Source organism: Siniperca chuatsi, linkage group LG1, assembly GCF_020085105.1.
Source record: "Siniperca chuatsi isolate FFG_IHB_CAS linkage group LG1, ASM2008510v1, whole genome shotgun sequence".
Taxonomy (NCBI): Eukaryota; Metazoa; Chordata; class Actinopteri; order Centrarchiformes; family Sinipercidae; genus Siniperca; species Siniperca chuatsi.
The window spans coordinates 17164869-17188088 of record NC_058042.1 but is presented as its reverse complement, the minus strand read 5'-3'; the positions used below and the strand labels follow the sequence as shown (position 1 = coordinate 17188088).

Sequence of the window (23220 nt, the reverse complement as noted above, 5' to 3'; positions counted from 1 at the left end):
ATTAGACCTCTCCCCTTCTCAAGCAGTCCCCTTCTGCATTAGAGAGGACACACACACACACACACACACACACACACACACACACACACACACACACACACACACACACATACATTTAGGAACGGATACACACACACCTCTTTAGCCATGTCTGTTCTCCAGTTATTATTCTATTTATCCTGTTCAGCCTTTGGTGGTGTCTTTTCTGCTTGTATCATTTTCTTCTTTTTTTTGTGTGCAGTTAGGTGTGTATCTGAATAGTGACTCAACAGACAGCCTCAGTGCGTTTGTCCTTTCCTCTGTCTGGTCTCACTTTCTCTCACACACACATATATACTCATTGTCTCTCTGTATTTATTCTCTTTCTCTCTAAATCCTGGGAGTCATCATTACACTGAGTCACTAATGAAGTCATTATCACATTTCACTCGTTTAAAACAACACAATTAGTACAGAGGCCTTAATGATGTTTGCAAGTTAAATGCAAACTAATCACTTTTTTCCCCATTTCTCTGTCTCACATACTCTCTCCCGGCTTGCTGCTCAGTTGGAATAAAGAGAGTAAATGAATCACGGAAGTGTTTCGTGGATGTGGGTGTGTTACAAGTCTGTGTGGTTTATTATTCTTACCCCGAGAGACATCTGTTACACCATTCCTTATTTTTGTAATGCATCATCAGCCAGAGGAAAAACAATATTATCCAGTCTGGGATATTGTACTCTGGAGTCTAATAATCTAATGTACACTAGAGCTGGTGTCATTAAAGTGCCAGTGGAGCTGTAGGGAGATGGTAGGTACACATCTGTCTGTCTCTGAATTCCCACCGGTGCTCGTGCTCCATCCCACCACCTGGCCCAACGCAAATACACACATACTAGAGCAAAACACAAACTCACACACTCAGTCCCATAGCTAGTTCTGATGCTGTTGGAGTGGTCTAGCCAGCAGGAGGCAGGAGAAGGTGACCAGGTGCTGAGCTCCAGGACAGTTTGCAACAACAAGAAGTCCATGATAGCACAGCTCTGACATGGAGGACAGACAGAGAATGAAGAGACTGTATTAGGACTAGGTGGCCAATATAGAAACAGTCCCTCTACACAAGGACATGAATGATCCCAGGTCACTTCCCACACCAGTTATGTCTAAAAATTAAAGTGAAACAGTTAGCTTTCCTATTTCACTATGGGCATATTGAGTGAGGAATAGAAATTAAATGAAACAGTAAATGAAAAAAGTGCCAAGTTCTTCCTGTGCACATGGAGCCTACTGAAATACTATTTTCGTGCTTTGAAATTCTACCTGGTAAACAAAAAATGGCCTTTCAGCTTTTTAGGAGTTGTGCTACTGAATGGACAGGTGAATGTGAAGACGGAGAGGTTGGGTGTGGTTAGAATGTTGTTAAAAACAGTAGGGCTGTGTAGCGTAATCGTGCTACCGTGAGTTCCTCTAGGCCCTGAGACACCACGCTGAGACCAGGGTTTCAGTGTACGTTCTTTCTTTCTTTCTTTTCTGTCCACACGCTCTTTCTCTTCATCCGTCCTCTCTCCATCCGCCTCTCCTTCCCTCCCCTTGTGTCCAGCATGCTACTGTATTTAAGGAGAGAATAATTAGTTAACCGGGTTCAGCTGTGCCAATTATCTCTCCTTGATGCTGCTCACCTGAGTAACTCCCCCACCTCTCCCTCTGCAGCTTAAAGCTACCCATACCCACCTCCACAGGCTGATTAGCTGGATGGAGGTAATATCAGGTGTTGTAAGCAAAGCATCAGTGTAGTGAAATGCAGACATAGCTGAACAGCAGCTGGTTGTAAAGACAGGGATCTGAGGTGGTCCTTGGCATTTTGCAGGAGACCAACAGGTTATTGCGATGTTCACCATAGTGTCAACTCTCTTACACATACTATTATTAATTCTTATTTCCTTACCCTCTTATTCAGTCAGGTTATAGTGTTGGTCATTTATAGACAAACAGATACTCTGGCATGTGATCTGCCTCTTTTACAGATGTTTATCAGAAAGTCAACCTCACTAAGTGCTCCTGATGATTCTCACTGATCGCAGTCATTGCCGCCATACAGCGGGGAACATAGCGAAGATTATCGACAGTAAAAAGAGCGGAGGTCATCATGCATGGCAATAGCGGATCCTTCAGATGCGGGGCGATAAATTCAGGAAGGAAATTTGTTGTTATAGAAAGGCCTTGGGCTACATGGCTCAGTCAGTAAAAAGGATGAATTGATGTTTTGATAAGTGGCAAGTTGTATTTATGTATTTGCTTGTGTTTAAATGTGTTTGACAGAGAGCGAGAGTGTGTATGTGCATGCATGCATGTGCATCTGCAGGATTTCCTGTGCATACATACGCATGCGTCTGTGGTTTTGTCTACTGTGTGAGAATGTGTGCACATACACCAGCCTGTGGAGAGACAAAGAGGAGAGATCATCTCAGAGCACTGATGGACTAAAGTGGAAAGTCATGCTGAGGGAGAGATGTGTGTGTGATAAATAATGGGTGTTGGTGCCCAGTGGAGACAAGTAGTGGAGGAGTGGAGGCGGCTAAAGGTCTGATGGGGAGCTCACCTCCATCTGTGATTGAAGCATGGAGGTGCTGCTCCCTACACACTTACTTTCACACTCGTTTTCTACTCAGCCATGAGCACAGTAAACAGACACACAAATCCCCAAGTGCTCAGTCCTGCTCTTCCAACCTCAGCTCTCCCTGTAAGAATCCAAAGCATGGGAATCTCTTGATGTCGCCCTCTTATGCCAGACCTTGATTAGCAATACAAAACCTCTTAATCACATACACATATGTCTCACGTGCACAGTCCTCCAGTGGGTTACACACAGCACAGACAGTTAATCAGTTGTGTCTAGTGTGAGTTTCACCCTATGGCCTTTATGTTTTAAATACTTGTTTGTATTCTTTGCTGTATTTTATTCACCAATATTAATACACTGGTTATGATCATCACAAGGAGTGCACACGTTCCAGTATTTATCCTCTTGATACCTGAACTTAGGTAACTTTTCTTAGTAAGGTATGAAATTTATAAAGTTATGAAAAGAAAAAGATGATGAGGTTTTTCAATTTCTTGGTCAAGAGCCAAAGGTGTTTTTCTGTGTAACATAAAACCAGCCTCTATTCTAAATTCCTTTGGTATTCTTAATTAAGTACTAGCAAGAAGAAGAAGAAGTTGATAGAAGATTAGAGACTTCTCAAAACAGGATCAAATGTTAATTAACTCGCAGAAAACAAATCACACAAAAAAACACGTCAGTTAACTAGACGAAAAGCTGGTGTCTGAGCATAGGTTGAACAACACCAATTTAGAACATGTGTTCTTAAAGAGAATCAATGATATGGGGGGCGCAAAAAGAAATCCTCTCACAAGATCAATCAGTTACTGGGACAAAATTTTTTGCTACTGTAGATATTTAAAGAGGTTTATCTTTAATGTAGATATCAATGTGTTAGTTATTTCTTCTATTAGGCAGGATTGTTTCATGGAACCTATTTTACTTGGCTGAAGTCATTAATAGTCATTTTTCCACATTATAGAGTCCCCTTTGCTGGAGGTTGATGTCAGTGATGCCAGATGATAGTTATCCCAACAAAACAGAAAAGCCTGGGTATTTAGTTGTAGAATTAGTTATCGTAGTGCTGATCCAACTCAAGTACATGTTTGTATTGAGAAAAATCCTAATGACTGGGTGCTTTGATGATCATAACTGATAAAGCTGTTTTAATATCACACAAGAAGCAGTGACCCAATGTGCCTCAGTGCCCCACAAAGGAAGTGAGTGCCCATCACCAGGCAGGCCCTCGGCATGTAAAGTCCATACCCACAGCAGTGACTAATTGTTTGTTATGTCAGTGCTTGTCGTGCCCGTTTGCCTTTAATGGAGTGTAGTACGGTGATCCATCAGGCTGTCGAGCAAGCCCCATGTCAGTTGAAGTGGCTGTGTGTCAGTGGGGCGAGCGTGCCGTGCAGATGTGATTTACTGCCCTGCTTGTTGCGCCGTGTTGTGCCTCGCCTCTTACCCACGCAACGCAGCCCACTCCTCTCCTCTACTCTTCTCCCTTTCCTCTCCTCTCTCCCCAGATTGATTGCCAGCGCAACTGGCTCATGACACTCGCCATCTTCTGGCAACCTTTTAGTGCTGTTTTATAGATGGTTAGCGCACCTCATTTGGCTATTTATACATCTGTAAGTGGCCATGAAATATAGATTTGTCTTGATGGGTGTCAACATAGGAGCTATGGAAGCAGAGCTCAGTGACACCTCGTTATTTTAATGGTGTGAGATGAAGAGGCCGCGTGGCAGGAGTAATTTTCAAACATGGCTAAATTATACTGTTTTTATTTTCATTTAATGTTTGCAATCATATTTTACTCAAAGCAAAAAGCTTTTTTTCTTGCAGCGTTTGGTTGGTGCTGAGAGATGCAAACAGGGAGAGAAGTGACTGAGGATGGAAGAGAACACCCTGCCCCTCTCTCTCTCACACGCACAAACACATGCACATACTCTAAACCACATATTCTATGTGAATGTCAAGGTGGTTCAGAGTGAGAAGAACCCTTAACAGTAACATGATGTGTGACCTGTCATCCACACACATGCACGCACATATTTCACTCTATTCACAGGCAAGGTCTCAGAGGTAATTAGGTGCTGGCACCCACTCAGTGCGATGTGCTGGTTAATTGAATAGTTAACACATCAGACGCTGGCTTGTGCAGATTGGAGGTGACACCTGTCAGGAAGCTGTTCTCTCCTAAACCCATGACATTTCCTGCTCTGCCTGATACATATGTCATCTTTGTGGAAATACCAAATTAGGGGCAGGCAGCCAAGTGAGTGCTGTGCAGCAGGTGTGGAGATAGCTTGGGGGTGGAGGAAGGCAGGCCCTCTTCTGCTCTGTCCTTCAAGAGGATTTGTAAAGCTTCGGGCACCTATCCTTACCTCACCTCAGGCCATTTCCATGGGTATGGGACAGGAAAGTGACAGCGCTGTGTGTGCGCGAGTGCATGTGTATGCGTGGCAGGCTCTCCCCCAGGCCCTGCAGCAGTGTGCCCAAGGCATCCAGGAGTTGAGTATGCATTGTGCAGAGGTGTATCGGCTGAGTAGAGGTGCCCAGACTCAACCAGCTCAAAGACGGCAGTCTGACAGATAGACTGGCATTTGCAAAAAAATACCAGTTTATCAAATTATACTTTTTATCCCCACATACTGTAAAATTGTGTGAGGTTAAATATGTGTCCTGACTGAGTGCTTGCATTCTTGTCTCGAGGTGTTGCACCTTCAGGAGGCAGGGGATCGGCTGCAGGCGCAGGTCCTGTTAGGGGCCAGTGCAGTCTGCAGGAGATAACAGCTCGAGAGCAGAGGGTTACCACACTGGATAGAGACCCAGAGGCTGCTCACAGCCAAACCACTGAAAGGAAGCAGGTACCAGCTGCAACATGTACTCGCGTTACAGTTAGAAGCTATTCCCTATATGTGAATTGAGCAATTAAACTCACAAACAATCTCACACATAATACTCATTGTCTTTTTTCACACATTCTCCACAGCTTTGCAGAAAAGGGATGGACTACTGCATTAGGCAGAGATGGATCTATAGAAAATACAAAAAGCTCTGTGGAGAGAGGTTGTGAAGGCACAGCAGCAAGCAGCTGGAGGACCACAGCCTGATGGCAGTACTCCACTGATACAGCACAGAGACCCAGCATGGCCTCCCCCCAGCCCTGCTGTTGCAGAGTACGCAGGAGCTCAAGAAAGACAAAGGCCACTGCAATGACTCAGGTATGGGAAAACAGCGCAGTTGGTCTCTCTGCCTGATTGAGAAAGTATTGTCGTACATTTCTCAGTGGTTTGTGGGGAAATTGCAATAGTTCAAGACAGTGTGTCTGTGGGTCCAGCTAATCACTTGTGTGACACATCTTGCTTCATCTCTTTGTTCTACATCTACATTCTTCACTGTCAGATGGGGCAGAAATGTCCTGAATCTCCTGAAAGTCTTTTAGAGGGAAAGTTGTCAGATTTTTTTTTGCTCCAGTGTCAGCCTCTTATCAGTCTGTTTTGCTCATGTCTTCAAGAAGAGGCTATTGAAATGACAAAATCAAAAAATGAAAAAGACATTGAAACAAAGAGAGAATGATTGAAATCGTATAAGTCTGGGAGAGAGGGAAAAAGTAGGGGCAGTGACAGTGACAGGCTTTTGTGTCAGGTCAGCTAGCCTCCAGTGCTGGCTTTAATATATTGCGTGAGACAGTCACCTGAGTGCGTGATGTGGCAGCTGCCTCAGCCACTCACCTGCAAGGAAATTGCCTATCAATTCACAGCCCTAGGCCTTTTGTGTGATACACAGCACTAATCTACACAACATATTCACTTACAAAAACCCACTCACACTAACTATGAAAACATTCCATCACGCATATCAAAGGAATCTGAACATATGGATGCACATAGAAAAAGATCTGCAAAAAGTAAATGCAGGTAAAGAAAGTGAAGTCCAAGAAAAAGGACACGTCAAACAAAATACCGTACTTACAATTATTTGAAAAGGTAAGTCTACCTGGCAGGGGACTCTATAATACTCTATACTTAACAGTTCCGGGCAACCACTCTAAAGTGTCACCCAGGAAAGCTTTGCTGCAGGAACAAATGTGTCTATAGGATGTGTGACAGTGCATATACATTTGTTTTTGTATATGTTTCACTTTAGATGTCTGTTTTGTGTATATATCAGCCCAGGAACAGGCTTGACAGGAGAAGAAGACTTTGTTGTCAGCAGGTGGGCATCAGCAGACTCAGCAGAGGTGGTGAAGACTGAGCAGCTCCAGGGCATTAACTGCAAATCTACAGGTATACTGTATTCCCTATAGTGTTAAGAGCCTAATATTTGCATCTCTCTGAGCAGTTACAATATGAATTACCATGAGACTGCATTTAATTTATATCTCATGTTTTCCCTAGTCAATTTGAAAAACACCAGGAAATCATCTGACTGTGAACACTTTAGTGTGTGCGAGAGGCACTGCTGTGCACAACTAGTGACTGACAGATGTTTTCGCACTGTGACTGTTGGTGTCCTGTATCCTCTATCCCCTCACCCTCCCACACATTGCCATCCATCTGGGCTGCGTGTGGGCCAGGCGCTCAATAGGCGGATCATTTCAGGTCGGGGCCTCGTGTGAAATCAGATGTTTACTGGCTAGCTGAAGTGGGATGGGAGCATCTTAAACAGCACCTTGCCAAAGGTCTCATGTTCACTCAGCCGCTGGGGCTGCTGTGAGTATGCTCGCCACCTGCCAATAGGCATTAGGGAGGATTTAGTAATTAAGTGATAGGCTGAGGACTAAATTAGTTGTTTTTGGGCTGGCGAGCCACCCCAAGGTCCCTACAGCCATGCAGATAGGGAATTCTAATTGCCAGGAATATTGATCAGCCTGGTGAGGGGGGTGCACAGGGAATTCACTAGCCATCGATTAGCTGTTACTGCACCTCACTTGTCAATGGAAGAGGGAGGTGAGCATTGGAAAGGCTCCGGGCTTTTCCCACAGTATCCCTTACCACCACCAGCTCCTGACACACACTTACACAGAGTCAGTGACACAGCATGTTGTGATGAAAGCACTCTTTAAACTTCCCCATACATTCTCCTCTATATCTGTAAACCAACTTTACTCTCTCATATGCATTCCAGTGGTGAAACTGGGAGGAGAAAAAGGGCTTTCCAGAGGGCTCACTGGGAGTGTGCCACCCTCCACCCAGCCCAATTTTTCTTCTTCCTTTTCCACACAACTTCACTCAACCTCACTGTGTTTATAAGGGCTCTGACCCATGGCTGTGGTCCTAGTGAATGTTGGAGAGAGAGTGGGGAGTGAGCTTGCCTGCCCTCTGATATTTAATTAGTTGCTTCACCTGGCAGTAAATAGGCCCTGGTCAGCTCTCTCTCACACACACACACACACACACACACACACACACACACAAGCTTCTCTGATTCTAGTTTTATCACTTATGCCCCAGTGACACATCACCATCACAAAATAAGCTGACATACAGAACAACACTGTACAGGCAGAATTACTAAATATCCGCTCATTAAATGTTAAAGCTTGGTCAGATTGAATCTGTCGCACATGCACACACGCAGTCTGTTGATTTAGTTCCATGCATGACATACTTAACAGCACTTTAATTTCCTACGACTGGGCTGAATAGAGACGGAATCAATAAGGAAATGTGTTAGAAAAGGATTAATAATAAGTTAAATGTTAATATAGCCATTTTAGTGTACGCAGAGTTTTTGGTAGATTTTCGGAAAAATAATTCACTTTTGAGGTTGTCATTTAAAGGATGGTAGGATAAATTGTTTTATAGTTTGTGACAATGGATTCAGATCTCAGGCGAAGTTTCTGAGGAAAGAGGTTGAGGAGAACTTGGCCCGCTTCCTGTAAAGAGTCCACAGCCCTGAACAAGTGCTACAGCTGGAGGGAGAACTGAAGGAAAGTAGGGAGATGTATTAAGACCACTCAAGAAAAAATAAGCTCTTATCAGGATATACCATCCATGTGATTGAGTACCAAGTTTCACTTCATGTTTATTTCCATTTCATATTACACCCAACAGCTGCATTATATTAAGGTAAATGGCATCATCACCCAGCTACTTCTCGCCAGAAATGCAAATACAGTATCGACATGGTACAACATGTGGAAAGCAAACAGAACAGCCTACTAACCTAACAACTGGGCACTGCCATCACATGGAGATGAAAAAAGAAGTTGCTAACTGTAATGTTGTCTAATTTATAATAAAGAAACTTGGTGAGGGGGACATAAAACCCAATGCCCCCCCATAGATGGTGCCAGTGCATATTGCTTGTATCTAGAGTAGCTTGCAATCAGTGAGCAGGAATGTGCTGACATATGTGTGACGTCTCGTTTGTAGGACACTTGTGAAGGGGACATATAGAAACAAACCCAAAGGCTATTTGCATGTATGTCATTTGGATCAACAAAACATGGATTTCAAATTTTTTATAGTCATCTAGTTTTTCTTAGCCATCTCAGCTGTTTTATATTCGTGCTAAAATGAATCGCAGAAGCAGTGAGAAGGTTTGCTGCACAGCAGTCTCTAACCTGAGTCATTTAGAGCCTATTACAAAACATCAATATATTGATTGAAGTAAGTGTCTCAGTGTACTGCTCTGTAAACACATGGTTGGTTCAGTTGTGCATGTTTTATCTGCTTGAATCTTATCAGGATTTAAATCTTTTCATCCTCAATTCACTTAATCGTAGCACTATTGGCTTTCAAGCCAAAGATTCGACTCACTCTACCCTGATTTGTTTGGTTAATTCTCAACAACATAACAACATGAAGAGCATAATGTTAATAATATACTTTTGTTTTTCATTTGACTCAGGTTCTGCATGCAAAGCTTAGATATGTTTGACTCTCTGTTGGCTCCCAGCCATCCTAGAAATGTAAATGCTCATGGTTCTGTAAGCTACTTTGACCAAGAACTTTCCACAAATGGCAAACGGTGAAGCCTGTGGCCTGTGTGTCAACTTCAAGAGCAAACTGAAACCTGTCTCATGTACCATAAAACAAGCCAGACAGCAGGAGCGGTCAGGTCAGAGAGAAGTTCAGACAACTTTGAGACAAGTTTTGATTCAGTTCACAGTCAGGTCAAAAGATCCAGAAATGCTAGAAAACTTTTATTCTGTAGTCTCCAGCTTTGTTGTTTTACTGGAATTATCAAACTTATATCATAAAATGTTTATGTTAAGGTGAACTGATGCCAAATGAATAAGACCAGGTCAGTAGCTCCCCTGCTTCTTTTGTTTTGGATTCAATGTTGTTAAATTTACCTGCTGAAATTCTTTTTTTCATCATAATTGGCACAAACCCCCCACACTAAATGTGTGTCAGAGTTAGTTTTGAGAGATATTTTTTATATAAAATTTTTATACCAAGAATGAAAGAGACAAACATATTTTATTTCAAAATGTTCATTTAGTTTTTAACATATTGCACAGTATAACCAGTATAAACCATTGGTAGATAAGGTGTGCGGTTTGAAACCACCTATACAAATACCCCAACAAATACTGAGCAAGAATTTAAGGAAATGTCTAAACACCGGTTAATCTCAAATCAAAACAGAAATAAATTTCAGTATTACAGTATGTCTAATCAATTGATCATGTATGACACCCTTGTACACACCAATACATGTGTTAATATTTGTATTACTAAAGGAGACATTATCACACTTTTGTTATAAGAAAGCATTCTTGTCTGTGTTTGTCTGTTGATATTTATGATGTCTAGCAGCACCAGTAAGGTGAGCATCATGATATAAATTCATGTTCCCAACTGAGTGTCTGAACTGTGTGCTTTCCAAGGTCATTTTGTCATCTCTGAAGGGGGATTGTTCTCCCATGCTTGCCTTCTGATTGAAGCCAAGCTACAACATTTATACCCCAGTCAGAGTCACCCTCCAGCCATACTCACAAATTGAATTAGTTTCAGTCTGAATTTGTGTTTCAAAACTAGTAATTATTTTTTAACCCCAGAGGAAGCCAAGAGAAATGAGTCAGATCTTCACAAGTCATGAAATTTGACGATTTATGATTTTACACCAACCAAAGGGACACAAGCCTGAAGCACAGCAATTTACCAACCATTCATCTGTTAGCAAATTAAATCACACCACATTTGACATCTTTTAGAAAGTTTAGATAAATCTGATGAAAAAGTTTCTCAATTACCATCTGAAATTAATCTCCTTAATCCCAATTTGATCTCGTTCATGCATATAAGGGGTATCTTTCATCTGCCCACCTATGTGCTTTAAATCTCCGCCACAGTTAAGATTGAACGTGACTGTCAAACTTAGTCCTACATGAAACTCTGACACCCATGCAGCTCCATGAGATGGGGGAGCTGATTAGGGGAGATGAGGACAGAGGGGCGTAACTGACAGCTGCCCCTTTATCTCTCTCTTTAGCTGGTGGAGGACTGTAAGCAGTCTCCAGGAGTGTGTAATGGAGCTGCAGAGTGCTATCCAGGGGCCAGGATGGTTCAGATGCAGCAGCACAAAGCAGAGCTGGAAAGCAGTCAAAGAGCCAAAAATACAGCTTTCCACTACAAATAGTTATTGATATTGATTTGTTTAATTTGTCCTTTTCTTTTTGGATCTTTAATATCAAAGGATTCAATCTGAAAAGGGAAATCATGCTTTAGAAACTACTTACCATTCTGCATTAAGAATGCCAGTGATGATGTGCAAGCAGGCACTCGTTTATTTTAAGAGGTCACAAGCCAGAAGTGTTCAGAACCACTGTTGCATATTATACATTTCAGGGGAAAATGAATCAAGTCTGAGCAGATTACTCTGCCATATGCACTTTAGTTGGTGCTCTGTGCATGTTTTGAATGATATGTAGGTGCATAGGCTCCAGTGTCCTATTTGAGAGAGGCCTTGCAGTTAGCTTAATGTCAGCTCCGAGAAAGGACGGACTCAAAGAGCTGAGTTTGAGCTGGCTTTCACCTGAAAGAGCAAAGAGGCAGTTAGAGTGCAACTCCTACTAGTATTGTTGGAGTTTGAGCTCCTTCATGTAGGAATTGTCTTCAGGAGCTTCAGATGGGTGACAAATTAAAGGAAAACCCTGAATAATATAATAAATGCAGATGTCACCATGTTGCAACAGCAACCACCTACAGCTCAACATCGGGAAAACCAAGGAGCTGGTAGTGGGCTTCCGGTGCAGCAAGAGGCCCTCCACCCCTATCGCTATTGGGGGGGGGGAAAGTGGACACCTACAAGTTCCTTGGGGTGCACCTCAACAAAAAATGGCCTGGTCAGATAACACTGAGGTCCTCTACAGGAACAGACAAGCAAGCTGTTCTTTCTGAGGAGGCTCAGGTCCTTCAGTGTGTGCACTAGGCTGCTACAGATGTTCTACCAGTCTTTAGTAGCCAGTCTTTGCTGTGGTGTGCTGCGGAGGTGACTTGTGATGCCAACAAACTGGGCAAACTGGTGAGGAAGGCCAGCTTTGTGGTGGGGATGGAACTGGACAGAGTGGAGGCAGTGAGAGAGAAGAGGATGAGAGGGAAGCTGAAAGCTATCATGGACAACCCCTCTCATCCTCTCTATGCTGAACTGAGGCAGCTCAGGAGCAAGTTCAGCCACAGACTCATCCAGCCACAGCACCCAGTACCTCCTACCTCTACTGATTGAGACTCAAAACAATATACCACTTATAGTTAAACTGTCACCACCACTGATATTGCACATGTATATATACAAACAGATTCTGTATGGGTGTTTGTATAGTTTTTTAACTTTGCACATGTATATACACACAGATTTATTTATTCCCCTGTGCCGCTATGTCAAATTGAATTTCCCCTACGGGGGATCAATAAAAGTACAACTTATCTTACAGGGCACGAAGGGTCACTGAAAGTTAGGGTATAGTTAGATGAAGAGTATGAAAATGGTGTGAATCATATGGTATGGCTTCCACAGTCACGCACATGGGAGACGTTTGCCCTCAGAGATTTCAACCCAACTGAGCACCTGTGGGGACTTTGAGCAGCGCATTAGATCGGTCTGCACTGCCAAAAACACTTAAAAATAAACTCAAAACACAAGATGAGGCAATATCTTTTGGATTATGTCTTCCAGAGACTTGTACAATCTATGCCAAGGTGCAATGAAGCTGTTCTGGCAGCACGTGGTGATCCAACACTTCAGTAAGATGCTTTATGTTTTCTTCCTTTTTTAATTATCACCCATCTGTATTGGGGACATGGCTTTTGGCCTTCCTCAACACAGCATGAACCAAAGATTGGGCAGTAGACAATTCTGTTTTAATCTGGATCCTCAACAAAGCTCATATAGAGGTTAAAAAACAGAATTCCCCATAAATGTAAAAATAGAGATGTCGATGTCGTTTTGCCATGTGTGTTTGATTGTGTGTGCTGCAGCAGAGAGGAATCGTGGGGTGGCAAGTCTTCTCTGTGTTATGGCCCATCTGCAGCAGAGAGGTTTCCAGCTGACAGAGGGAAGGCCAGCAGGAGAGGACTAAGCACCAAAGTACTCACGTAGTGAGCTGCAGATTTAGAATATGCACTTTCTGTCGCCCAAAGCTGCTCCCAGTATCTGAGCAGCAAGGACCACAGTTGATACTGATCAGGCCTAGTTACCCATCAGCTCTCCCCTCTTTAAGCGGCACTTTGACCAGCCAATGCCTTACAAGCCCCAAGTACCACTATGATGTGAGTGGTCTGTAATAGGAAGGAAAATGAGTCTCATCTACTTTCTCAACAGTGGGTATTAGTTTAAGATAACCAGAGCAGAGAAGGGGCACAGTGCTAGCTTCTTCACAGAGCATTCTGGTCATTAGCGTGGACCGCACAGCCTTTTCTCAAGAAGAGTCGTAACCTCCAGAGGTCACACTGTTCACTAATTGTACACTACAGGCAAGATCAGGTTCTGTTGTAAAGAAAAAGGGGAAACTCTTTGCCCTTTCTGTGTATTCCTAAAGCTGATTAGATAATGAGGTCTTTTTCCAGACTCAAGGCCTGGGTGTGCAGTAGAATATAATGCTTTGTGGTATTACCAGCTGGATAGTTTTGTTTTTTTTTTGTTTTTTTTTTATTTTAGCCAAACCTCAATACTGTGGACCTCATGTATTAGTATTTTGTTAGTTATATATTTGTTTTGGTCTGGAGCTCCTGGTGTACACATTGTTACTTGCTCTCAGCTCTATGGTGCCATTCCCTTTATTGATATGTGTGCATGTATTTCTCTGCGTGTGTGTGTGTGTGCTGACTCCTGAGCACATCTCTGGCTCATCTCTGAGACCTGGCGTCAACCTCCTTAAGTGCTGTCAATGTCACATGGTAACAGCAGCACTGCAGCCTCTTAATTGGTTTAGGAAAAGCATCCTTGTCATTTTGCGGCCAGTAAACTCCGCTAGAGAAAATGAAGTCCAAGCTGCTGCCACCTCCTCAACTCCCACACAGCCAGCCTAACAAAAAAATAATGATTATGTGCCATGTATATTTGTGCGTTCGCTGTCTGTTTTCACTTTTTGCTTTTATAAATAATTGCTGTTGGTTGTGTGGCTGCATCAGAGGGAGGGCATTAATGATTCTCACTGGCCGCAAGGAAACAGTGGGAACAGAGGGCGAGAGGAGAGCAACTCATTTTCTAGAACTAAATGTGTGAGCATGTGTTTGTGCGCATTTGTGCCTGAATGTGTTTGTGTTTGGTAATTTATTTTTAGTAGTTTCCTCACTTTGTCGTGCAGTACATATTGTATATAGCCTATAATAATTACTCTAGCAGTGTGTGTGCAGAGATGTGTATATCTCTGAACAACTTTAATATGTGTGTGTGTGTGTGTGTGTGTGTGTGTGTGTGTGTGTGTGTGTATAGTGCATGTGCATTGCTGTCGTTTTGCACGGATTAGCTAGTGAATGCTGCGAGAAGGTGATCAGACTGGGAGCACACCAGGGTTGCTCTGCGATCACGCAGGGATTATGGGGGATATGGAGCTGTAGTGCATTCCAGTTAGGCTCATCTCCGCCACACTCCCCTCACACACACCACTTTAATTGCCTTTGCTTCTTTCATTACTTTTATTGCCTCTCCTCTGCATTGCATGCTCCCTGGGCATGTGGAAAGGTCATTGGTGATGGTGGTGGTGTGCTCATAGCCTTCGTCTCCCTCAATAGCAGGAAATGGCTGTGGGGCTGAAGCTAGGGGAACGAGTGACACAACAAGGTAGCCACTGACAGGCTGTGTACAGATTTTTATTACGTCTATTAAGTCTATAATTCCTTTTTTTAAAGCAAGTCGGTGAAGTAAGTCTACACCAGAATTATATTTTTGAATGAGTCACAGAACTAAGGGTGATTTTATTAGGTAGCCGCCTCAGTGATAGAGATATAGATAATAGACCCTTACCCTGATTAGATATATGCAAATTATGATATTGAATATTAAATATGTTTTTTTTAATATTTATTGTTATTTTGCAAGTAACCATTGCTTTTACCATCTTTTATTATGCTTTCTCCTCCTCCAGGCTTGTATGAGTGAGAGCAGGCTTTGCAGAGCAGATTGTCTAACTTGCAGTGGGGCAAAGAGTAGCAGGCTTTGCTGGCAGTATGGGAGTCATTTTAATAATGGTTGTGATACTTTCTCTCAGGGATAGCTATGACTTTAAGGTAGTCCAGGTCCAACAAAAACATACCTAGGCTTCATCAGTCTAACACCATAATTAGTCTTGAATGTAAATGTCTCCTTGCTTCTTAGTGTCTCTGTGTCTCTTCCTTTTAGGCTTTACACTCCAAGCTTGAGTCTGTAAAAACAGAAGTACAGTAGAGCAATAGCTGAGGTATTGACAAAAACAGTTTGCTGTAGATATGGGATTTTGTTATATTTTACTTCCCTCCCACGTCCTCTGTCCTTTACTCCCTGTCCCAGTCCAATGGTGGAGGTTGTGTGTTCGGTCAGACGGCTCTCGTGTCTACAAGATGCTCTCCACTGTCAACCAGTCGGTCCTGGAACACAAGTAAGGCCTTAATACACACCACACTACTGCTACTCTGCACTTGCACAATAATTGGTTTCTATCCCAACAATAGCTAATGCACATTTTTATCATATCCCTACATAGCTGCAGGCAAGCAAATGAAAAACTGGCACTGAAAATAAAAGAAGATCATCCATCTCCACTAAGAAAGAGTGGACAGGAGAGTTAAATTTATGTGCTTTACTCTCAAATGCAACAGTGTGTGAAATACAGCGCACTTCTTGTTTGTGTGTATGTGTGTCTTTGTGTATGTACAGGCACACATGAATCCACCTGCAGGAGGCTTGGCAAATTGAGGTCAGGAGACTTAAAGCTGAGGTTGACGAGAAGAGGATTGAAGAGAAGAAGATCCAGGTATACACAGAGTGAGAAGTCACTGGGCAAAATCTACAAATTTTTACATTCATTTTATATATGTTGGGTTGTCACACAAACAGAAACTGTAATGAAGCCTCAACAAAGTGCTGGAGCACTTAGCGTGATTAATACATAATTTACAGTTGCTGATGATGAAATGCCTATTTTGACTATAATGCAAGTTGTTATATGATAATTGTATTTTTAATGTGTGTGTTAAAAATGTATGTATACTGTACTGGAAAATAATAACCATATATTTTTTATATATGCTTTATGTATAGTTTTCCAGAAATCAATTACCTACAACACAGGATCCAGTTTGTGGTGTTGATTAAATACACAAAATATTTCAGTCAAATCACATGAAACAGATTTATTATGTTAATACAGAGTATGACAAGTTTATATTTGGCATCTAGGTCCTGACCCAGGTACTGCCCTCAAGTGCATACATAAAGCTCAGCACTGAGTGACATCCAAGAGTGACAGTAACAGACATTCTCAGGTTAAACATGGACTCAACATACAACAGACCGGAAACTTCGAACCAGAAGAGGTCATTCAAAACAATACTTTTCAACTTGATGTTAAGTCACTCTTTAATGTAAAGGGGGCACTAGAAACAGAATATATTACAGTGAGTAAGAGTGTGTGACATGTTTGTGTAGCAGCACAAGGCAGACTTTGCTCCATTAAGACATGAGTTAAGGAACTGTTGCTTCTGCTAAGCACATACATGTTTCTTGTTAGGCCTCCGCCAGTTTGAAAGCCCAATTCAGAAATGTTGCCAGTGTGTCTACTTGATCAAAAGAAAATTAGCATAACTGATTCCTACCATAGGCACAGTAAAATCAGCCTTATTTGTGGTGTGGTTCCATTCCTCTGCATCCTTTGACCAAGTTTACTAGTGAGACATTGCAGCCACTGACCTGAGACAGTACATGATTTGGTGACTTTGTCTCTGATCATTCTACTCTGTTAAAGTATCATAGTCCTGGAGAAGACTCCAGTTCTCTTCCAAAAGAGGCTGCAAATCTATACGAGCCCCTCTGTGACTACATGCTCTCTGCTTTTGCTCCGGTCGACTCCAGAGACAGTGTCGGTGACAAAGCAGTGAGCTTTCAGACAGAGCGTGAGTGTTTCTGGAGTGGCTCATCTGAAACACGGGTCAATACAAACACTCACCAGCACATCACAGACAGTATCACTGAAAAGCAAAGCTGCTGTATAACTCCAAGGATTTTATTGGCTGTCATGTTGAATTTTGCTTGTCTGGGATTAGCATAGGCCTCAGTGTGTTTTTGTGACTAATGGTCAGCAGTATGAGAGCCCTGAACAGCCTGCACATCAGTGTTTGAAGTCGTCGTGTGTGTCGTCCCCCCCGCCCGTTGTGCCTCTGGGTCCTGCTGCTGTCCTAATGCAGCCCCAGTACATTTTACTTACCATCTCACAGAGCAGAGGCTCTCTTTTACATACAACCATATTTAGCACTCCTCTCCTTCTGCACCCAGGATGACCTCCACTGTAATGTGTTCTACTCTGGCCAGCTTGTGTCATCCCCGACCTGTGTAGTCCAGCCTCGACTGATGGCTAAAGCTTGTTAACACTGAAGACACATTTGTGGAGTTAGCTGGGAAATGTTGAGGGTGGCAAAGGAAGTCAGTGATCAAAGGACACGGTGGAGGAAGAGGTCTCACTTTCCCAGCTCAGTTTGAGTCTCTAGAGTTGGCAAACTTTTCACCCAGCTGACCCAAGGACATTCTCTCCTCTATCCAGACAGGCCGATAAGTGTTAGTCGCTGTTAGTGTTCACCGAAACCACACAGGACACTTCTAAGTAAACATGTCACTCAAGCATCACCATGGAAACATCTAACGTTTTCTAAATAAAATATGAATTTTATGTGTTGCTTGGGAAAGGGTTATTAGTTGTTGGAATGGTGTCCCACAGTTAAAGCCATCTAATTTTTCTCAGCCAATACCACCAGGCCTCAAAGTAAACCAGATTTGTGTTACCTGGCATTTGCCTGCAACATGTTCCTATCTGATCTCCTCTCAGATTGAAAGGAGGGAAATTGGGGCTGATAGAAGGGATAAGTTCTGGTGGTGGAAGGACAGAGGCAGAGCGAGAGCTAGGTGAAAAAGATGTGAACCCAATCTGCCATGTGTTGACTGTACTGATTAGGGGCTTGTGCTAAGATGATCCTCTCTATCCCCTCATTCCTGTTGTTTACTTTGAGCCTCACCATCCTTCTCAACACAGACATCACTGCAACCAAAGTGCACTCCTCACCCTTCTCTTCTCAGCTTCAGCCATAACACCTGCATCACTGGAGGCACAAGTGCTCCTTTGTATGCCAAACTAGTCCAATTAAAACGATGACAGCTTAACTAGGGCTAGAAGGGGTTTGGTCGAGTTTGTTAATCCACTAGAGAAAGTGGAGTAAGCAGTGTGTTTGATAATAAGAGGAGATCTGTGACATGTCTGAATATTTGCTTGATTTACAGTGGTCTGACAGCTCTTTGTGTGTGTATATTTGTGGAGATCAGTGGAGAGCTGATGCAGACTCAGCCCATTAAGGGTCGCAGGGTGACTGGAGCAAAGCCCAGCTAATGTTTTGGGACATTCAAAAAGCCTGCAGGGGAGCCAGGAGTACAGAGGTGGGCTGAAAGCAAACCAGAGATCCTGGGAATAATAATAAATAGATAAATAACTGGATGGAATGGCATGGGAGAAGCTAGTGAAATAGCACATCTATTCTCACGCAGCACGTTTGTTTATTTATGGCATCTGACGGCCTGGTCTGGATGCTGGTTGGGTGCTGGGGGAGTACAAGCACAGGCTTTCCCTCTCAGAGCTCGGCTCCCTAGCTTTCATTAAGTGTCATTACCAGTACTTTCAGAAAGCTGGTCAGGCTGAGACCTGACATCCCCTCTACAGATAGTTAGCCATGCATATGGATGGATTTCTGATCCCTCTCATCCACCACTGAGGAGTGGGAATTAGGCCAGAGCAGGGGGCTTAAAGGATGCGTCCATATCTAACTTTAATGGCAAAGATGGAGCTATTACTTCAATTGAGGGACAGTGTTCATGCTTGGTTTGTTGTTGTATGTCACTCAGGTTATCAACATTGTGAGTGTTTCACTTAAGATTTTCTTTTTTATGACCATACGGGTCATGTACACCCATGTCTGTACGATCAAATCAATTTTTCCGCTCTTGTGACGAATTGTATTTTCATTTCGACCAGTTGTAACAACATACCCATAATGCCATTTTAAAATGTGCATTTCTAGCAGCACAGTATTCATTAGCAATTTGCTCTTCCAGTTCACTTATTTTGAGAACGTCCTCTGATTGATGGGGGGAGGGGGTTCTGTTTATTTGTATATCAGGGAATGAAATATTCATATTGTACGCTTTTCCAAGCAGAAGTTATCTAGATTCAGTGTAAATGGTACTTGGGATTAGATTTTCACAGCAGATTGCTGTTATTAAGGGGGAAAAGCCAACTCCTTTGAGCAGTCATCTTCCTGGGAGGCAATCTATTTCTCTTTCACGCAGCCAGAGTGCTGGACCAGGCTCTTAATGCACTGAAGCAAAAGTGCTTCGGTCCGCAACCTTTCACGCCTTCAGCTTTCCTTTATGTGATTGAATAGTTAATGACTATGAGTCGCCTTTGAAAGCTCTGTGCCGTTGGTCCTTCTGAGGCACTTCTCTTTTTGTCTGTTTGGCTGCTCTACCTGCCCATTGCTCAGTCTGCCTGCATGTCTACTTGCCCCAGATGCCAAGTCGACTGATAGCCCACCTCCCCTCCACCAGCCCCTCTTACTTTTATCTTTGTCTCTTGCTTGACTTGCCGCTTGTGTGTCTGTTTGTCTGGCCGTCTTAGTATGTACATTAGAATTTTGAGGGCTAGGGATCAGCTTTTTCATCTCTTATTTCCTCTTTCTCTTCCTATACACATTCACACAAACAGAAACACACACTCGCTCACACAGCTCATTAGCCCATCCCACACTCACAGCTCTGGCATAATGTGACCCTACCTAATTCTGTACCATGCTCATTTGTTCTCCCTGCATGATGTGACGATTGCTTATTTATTCTCCTCGGGGCTTCCATCTCACATTAAAATGATTGACTCATTTCATTCACTGCACATTTTCAAGCTTTATTTGATAAGCTTGTTTCCCTCCTTTTCCCATGCTTAAAAGTTATAATGTTACCGAGGCACATTACTATTCATACTCAGGATTGTTTCTTCGGCTAATTATCTGTGTTAGAAAGTAATTTTGCACGTGTGATTCTGTTTATTCCGGTGGAAATGAGCAGCACAAAAGGGCAGACATTAACGATGCAGTTGGAATAGCTGAGGAGCCAATTGTGTACACAAAGCTGGCAGACGCGGTCAACAAGAAGCTTAACAGGGATTGGAACACTGTGGAAGCTCGGCCAGAATAAGCAGAGCAAATTTGCATTCTGTTACAATTTACATCTGGTTAGAGACCTGTTTTACAAATAACAAAGCCATCAACCTTTTTGTCCCATCATGTAATAAGGGAGTGTTTTGACACAGAAAAGAGCATAACAAGCGATTGCTGATTGGGTATTTGTGCAGCATTGTTACAGTACGATTTTAGCTCTTGTGATTTTGCCAGCTGACAGTCGATGTTTTCTCCCTCCAGCTACTGTATATTGACCAGGCTTTAGTGACACAGCAGCTGCTGGAAACCTGCTCAGTGCACTGGTAGGTCAATTCATACTCATGTGATTGAAATGTGATTAGCAGAGGTCACTACATACATATGAGGCATCATTAGGGCTGGGTATTGAAAGTACTTTTTTTGGTACCAACCGAAATGTGTCAGGGTATCAAAAACTCAAGTACAGCAAGTTGACACGGAAGTGTATTTAGTTGTTCTTTACTTACTTATTCATAAATTAAGATTTTGCCAATTTTTGACTATTATTTAGCCAGACTTCTTGTAATGTTGCTGGTTGACAACATTTAACATTTGAGAACTTTGGCTTCTTTTGATTAAAGCTGCAGGAGGCAATATTATTTCATTGTGTCACCTACTATTTAATTGAAAGGTTCCTTTAAAAAAAAAAAAGCCTTATCTGTGAGCACCCAGATTAAATATAAAAACCAAAAAATGGTCAAAATCAAAGCAGCAGAGGCTAAGATATCCTGACTTTTAGTCCTTAAGCTCCAAAAACACTGGATCCTGCATTTCCCATAATGCAACTCAGTAGCGTCTTTTATCAGACACCTTATGACATCATCAGGGTTATTTTGTCAAACTTTGGAAAGTTACCTCCAGAGAATTCAAACAATACCTAACCCTAGGCATCATCTCTTTGCTTTAAAATAAAAATAACGATTAAGTGCATTGTAACATCCCTTGTTTTTAGCAGCTTTAATGCTCTTTGATCGTCCATTTATTGCATTTATTGTCTGAATGAGGTCTCTTATGCTTCAGCTGTGCTCTGACTGCGAGAGGAGTTCTGATTAGTCAAGCAGAGAGGAGAAGAGTCTTGGCTGCCAACCTGTGTGTTCCCAGCAGCCACGTGTGCAGAGTTGGAGAGTCTCTGCATGCCCAGGAGAGAGCACCTAAGCAGATTTGGACAGCACTTTGATTGGGTGGATCACACCTTTCCAATCCCATGGACTGACATTTATCTATTGATAATAAGCAGGGGAGATCTGCTAATGTTTTCATGAATGATTTTAGAGTCTTGATTAAGTGTCTTGGGGGAAAAAGACTTTTGGTGTCATAAAAAGCTATAAAGATGTGTTTTGTATATGTCACTCAAGTACACAGTTTTGTTATTTTGTGTCTTTGTTGAGTCTCATTTGATGATTTAACTGATGTGTTTTTGTTATAAGTACCTTCAGATGGCCAGATGTGACTGTAATTATACTTTTAGAATTTGTACAGTAAAGATTAACAAGCAAATATTGAACAAACTGCAATTAAAAAGGTTTGATCTTCTAGATGATTAGATACGTTATGTAGATGGGAACTGCTGTAGGAATAATTTAAATTTGTACCCTGATATTTTTTGTTTTCTGTTCAAATGCCCTGAATCACATCAGTGTTTTAATTTAATTAGTTTTTAGTACATGTAAGCTGAAAACATGCTAAGCTAAAAAGCAGTATTAATCAATTTTTTATGAGTAAGTTTCTGTACGTTCATTTCGACAAAAGAAAAGTGGAGCGCTTCATGTGTTTTGAGTCACATACAGTAACTACTTGAGCCACAGACCCCACAAGCCAATGTAGCCAAAATCTTAATGAATATGGGCAGATAGAAAAGAAATTGCAGCCAAATAAAAGAAAAATAAAGGCATCTCAACCCTAACAAGTCTGCCTTTGTTCTTCCACTCCACCCACCACAAGTTGGCTATGTGAAAGCAGGCATTGTTGCAGCTTTGAGGGCAGCTCTGAGAGTTCCATGCCCATCGGCCTTCAATCACATGGGATGTCTGAGTTTGACAGTATAAAGTCTTTCTTCTAGAACAAAATAAGACCCCTAAGCAAGAGTGGATGAGCTGTTAGTAACCATACAGTCCACCGGGAGGTAGACCAAGCATGGTAGTACACTATACACAAAGTGTTGGTTAGGGATAAGACAATGGACCAGTAAAAACATTACTGCATACTGCAACACTCTTATGTTTCTTACATTTACTAACAGAAGTAAATAGTATCTGTTTTGTTTGGTAAATTCCATTTGACTTTATACAAAAATAGAGTTCACGAAAACAGTTTTCTTCAACTCGATTTAATTACTGATTTATACAAACAATACTCTTGCAGGAATGGTAGTAAATGGCTCTCCTGCTCTCATCAAAGTCGCAGCAGCTATTGTCTTTTTCCTGTTTCTTGCAGCATCCTGTCATTCCATGCATTGGGTTGAGCCCATCTCTTATTTCATCTGACTTCAGAAGGCATCAGCAAGGATGTACTGTGAGCTCACACAGAAGCGGTTAGGCGGCTCTCTACGGTCGCTGGGTCATAGTAGGTAAATTATTCACTCACTGGCAGCATGATGGGATTAATTCCAGCCTTACAGGAAGAGGACACTGTTGGTTTCTGCCTTAGCCAAATCAATAGGCAGCATTCTTTCCAGCATAGCAGTCAATATGCCACACTTTATGTGTCTGAGGAAACTAAAGAACACTAATAATTGTTATTAATGCCTTGGATATCCCCAA

General features: G+C 42.3%; 1 protein-coding gene across 1 annotated transcript in view; it reads left to right on the top strand.

The window, feature by feature from the left end:
• The window catches only part of LOC122875502, a 149054-nt gene extending 126690 nt beyond the window's left edge, over positions 1-22364 (top strand). The window contains exons 8-14 of the mRNA XM_044194719.1: positions 5295-5449; positions 5575-5806; positions 6756-6871; positions 15525-15612; positions 15891-15987; positions 20684-20745; positions 21482-22364. Of these exons, the coding sequence (XP_044050654.1) occupies positions 5295-5449; positions 5575-5658 (239 nt within the window). The 3' untranslated portion in view covers positions 5659-5806; positions 6756-6871; positions 15525-15612; ... (1 more) ...; positions 20684-20745; positions 21482-22364. The remainder of the gene's footprint in view (positions 1-5294; positions 5450-5574; positions 5807-6755; positions 6872-15524; positions 15613-15890; positions 15988-20683; positions 20746-21481) is intronic.
• The last annotated feature ends 856 nt before the right edge of the window (positions 22365-23220 follow it).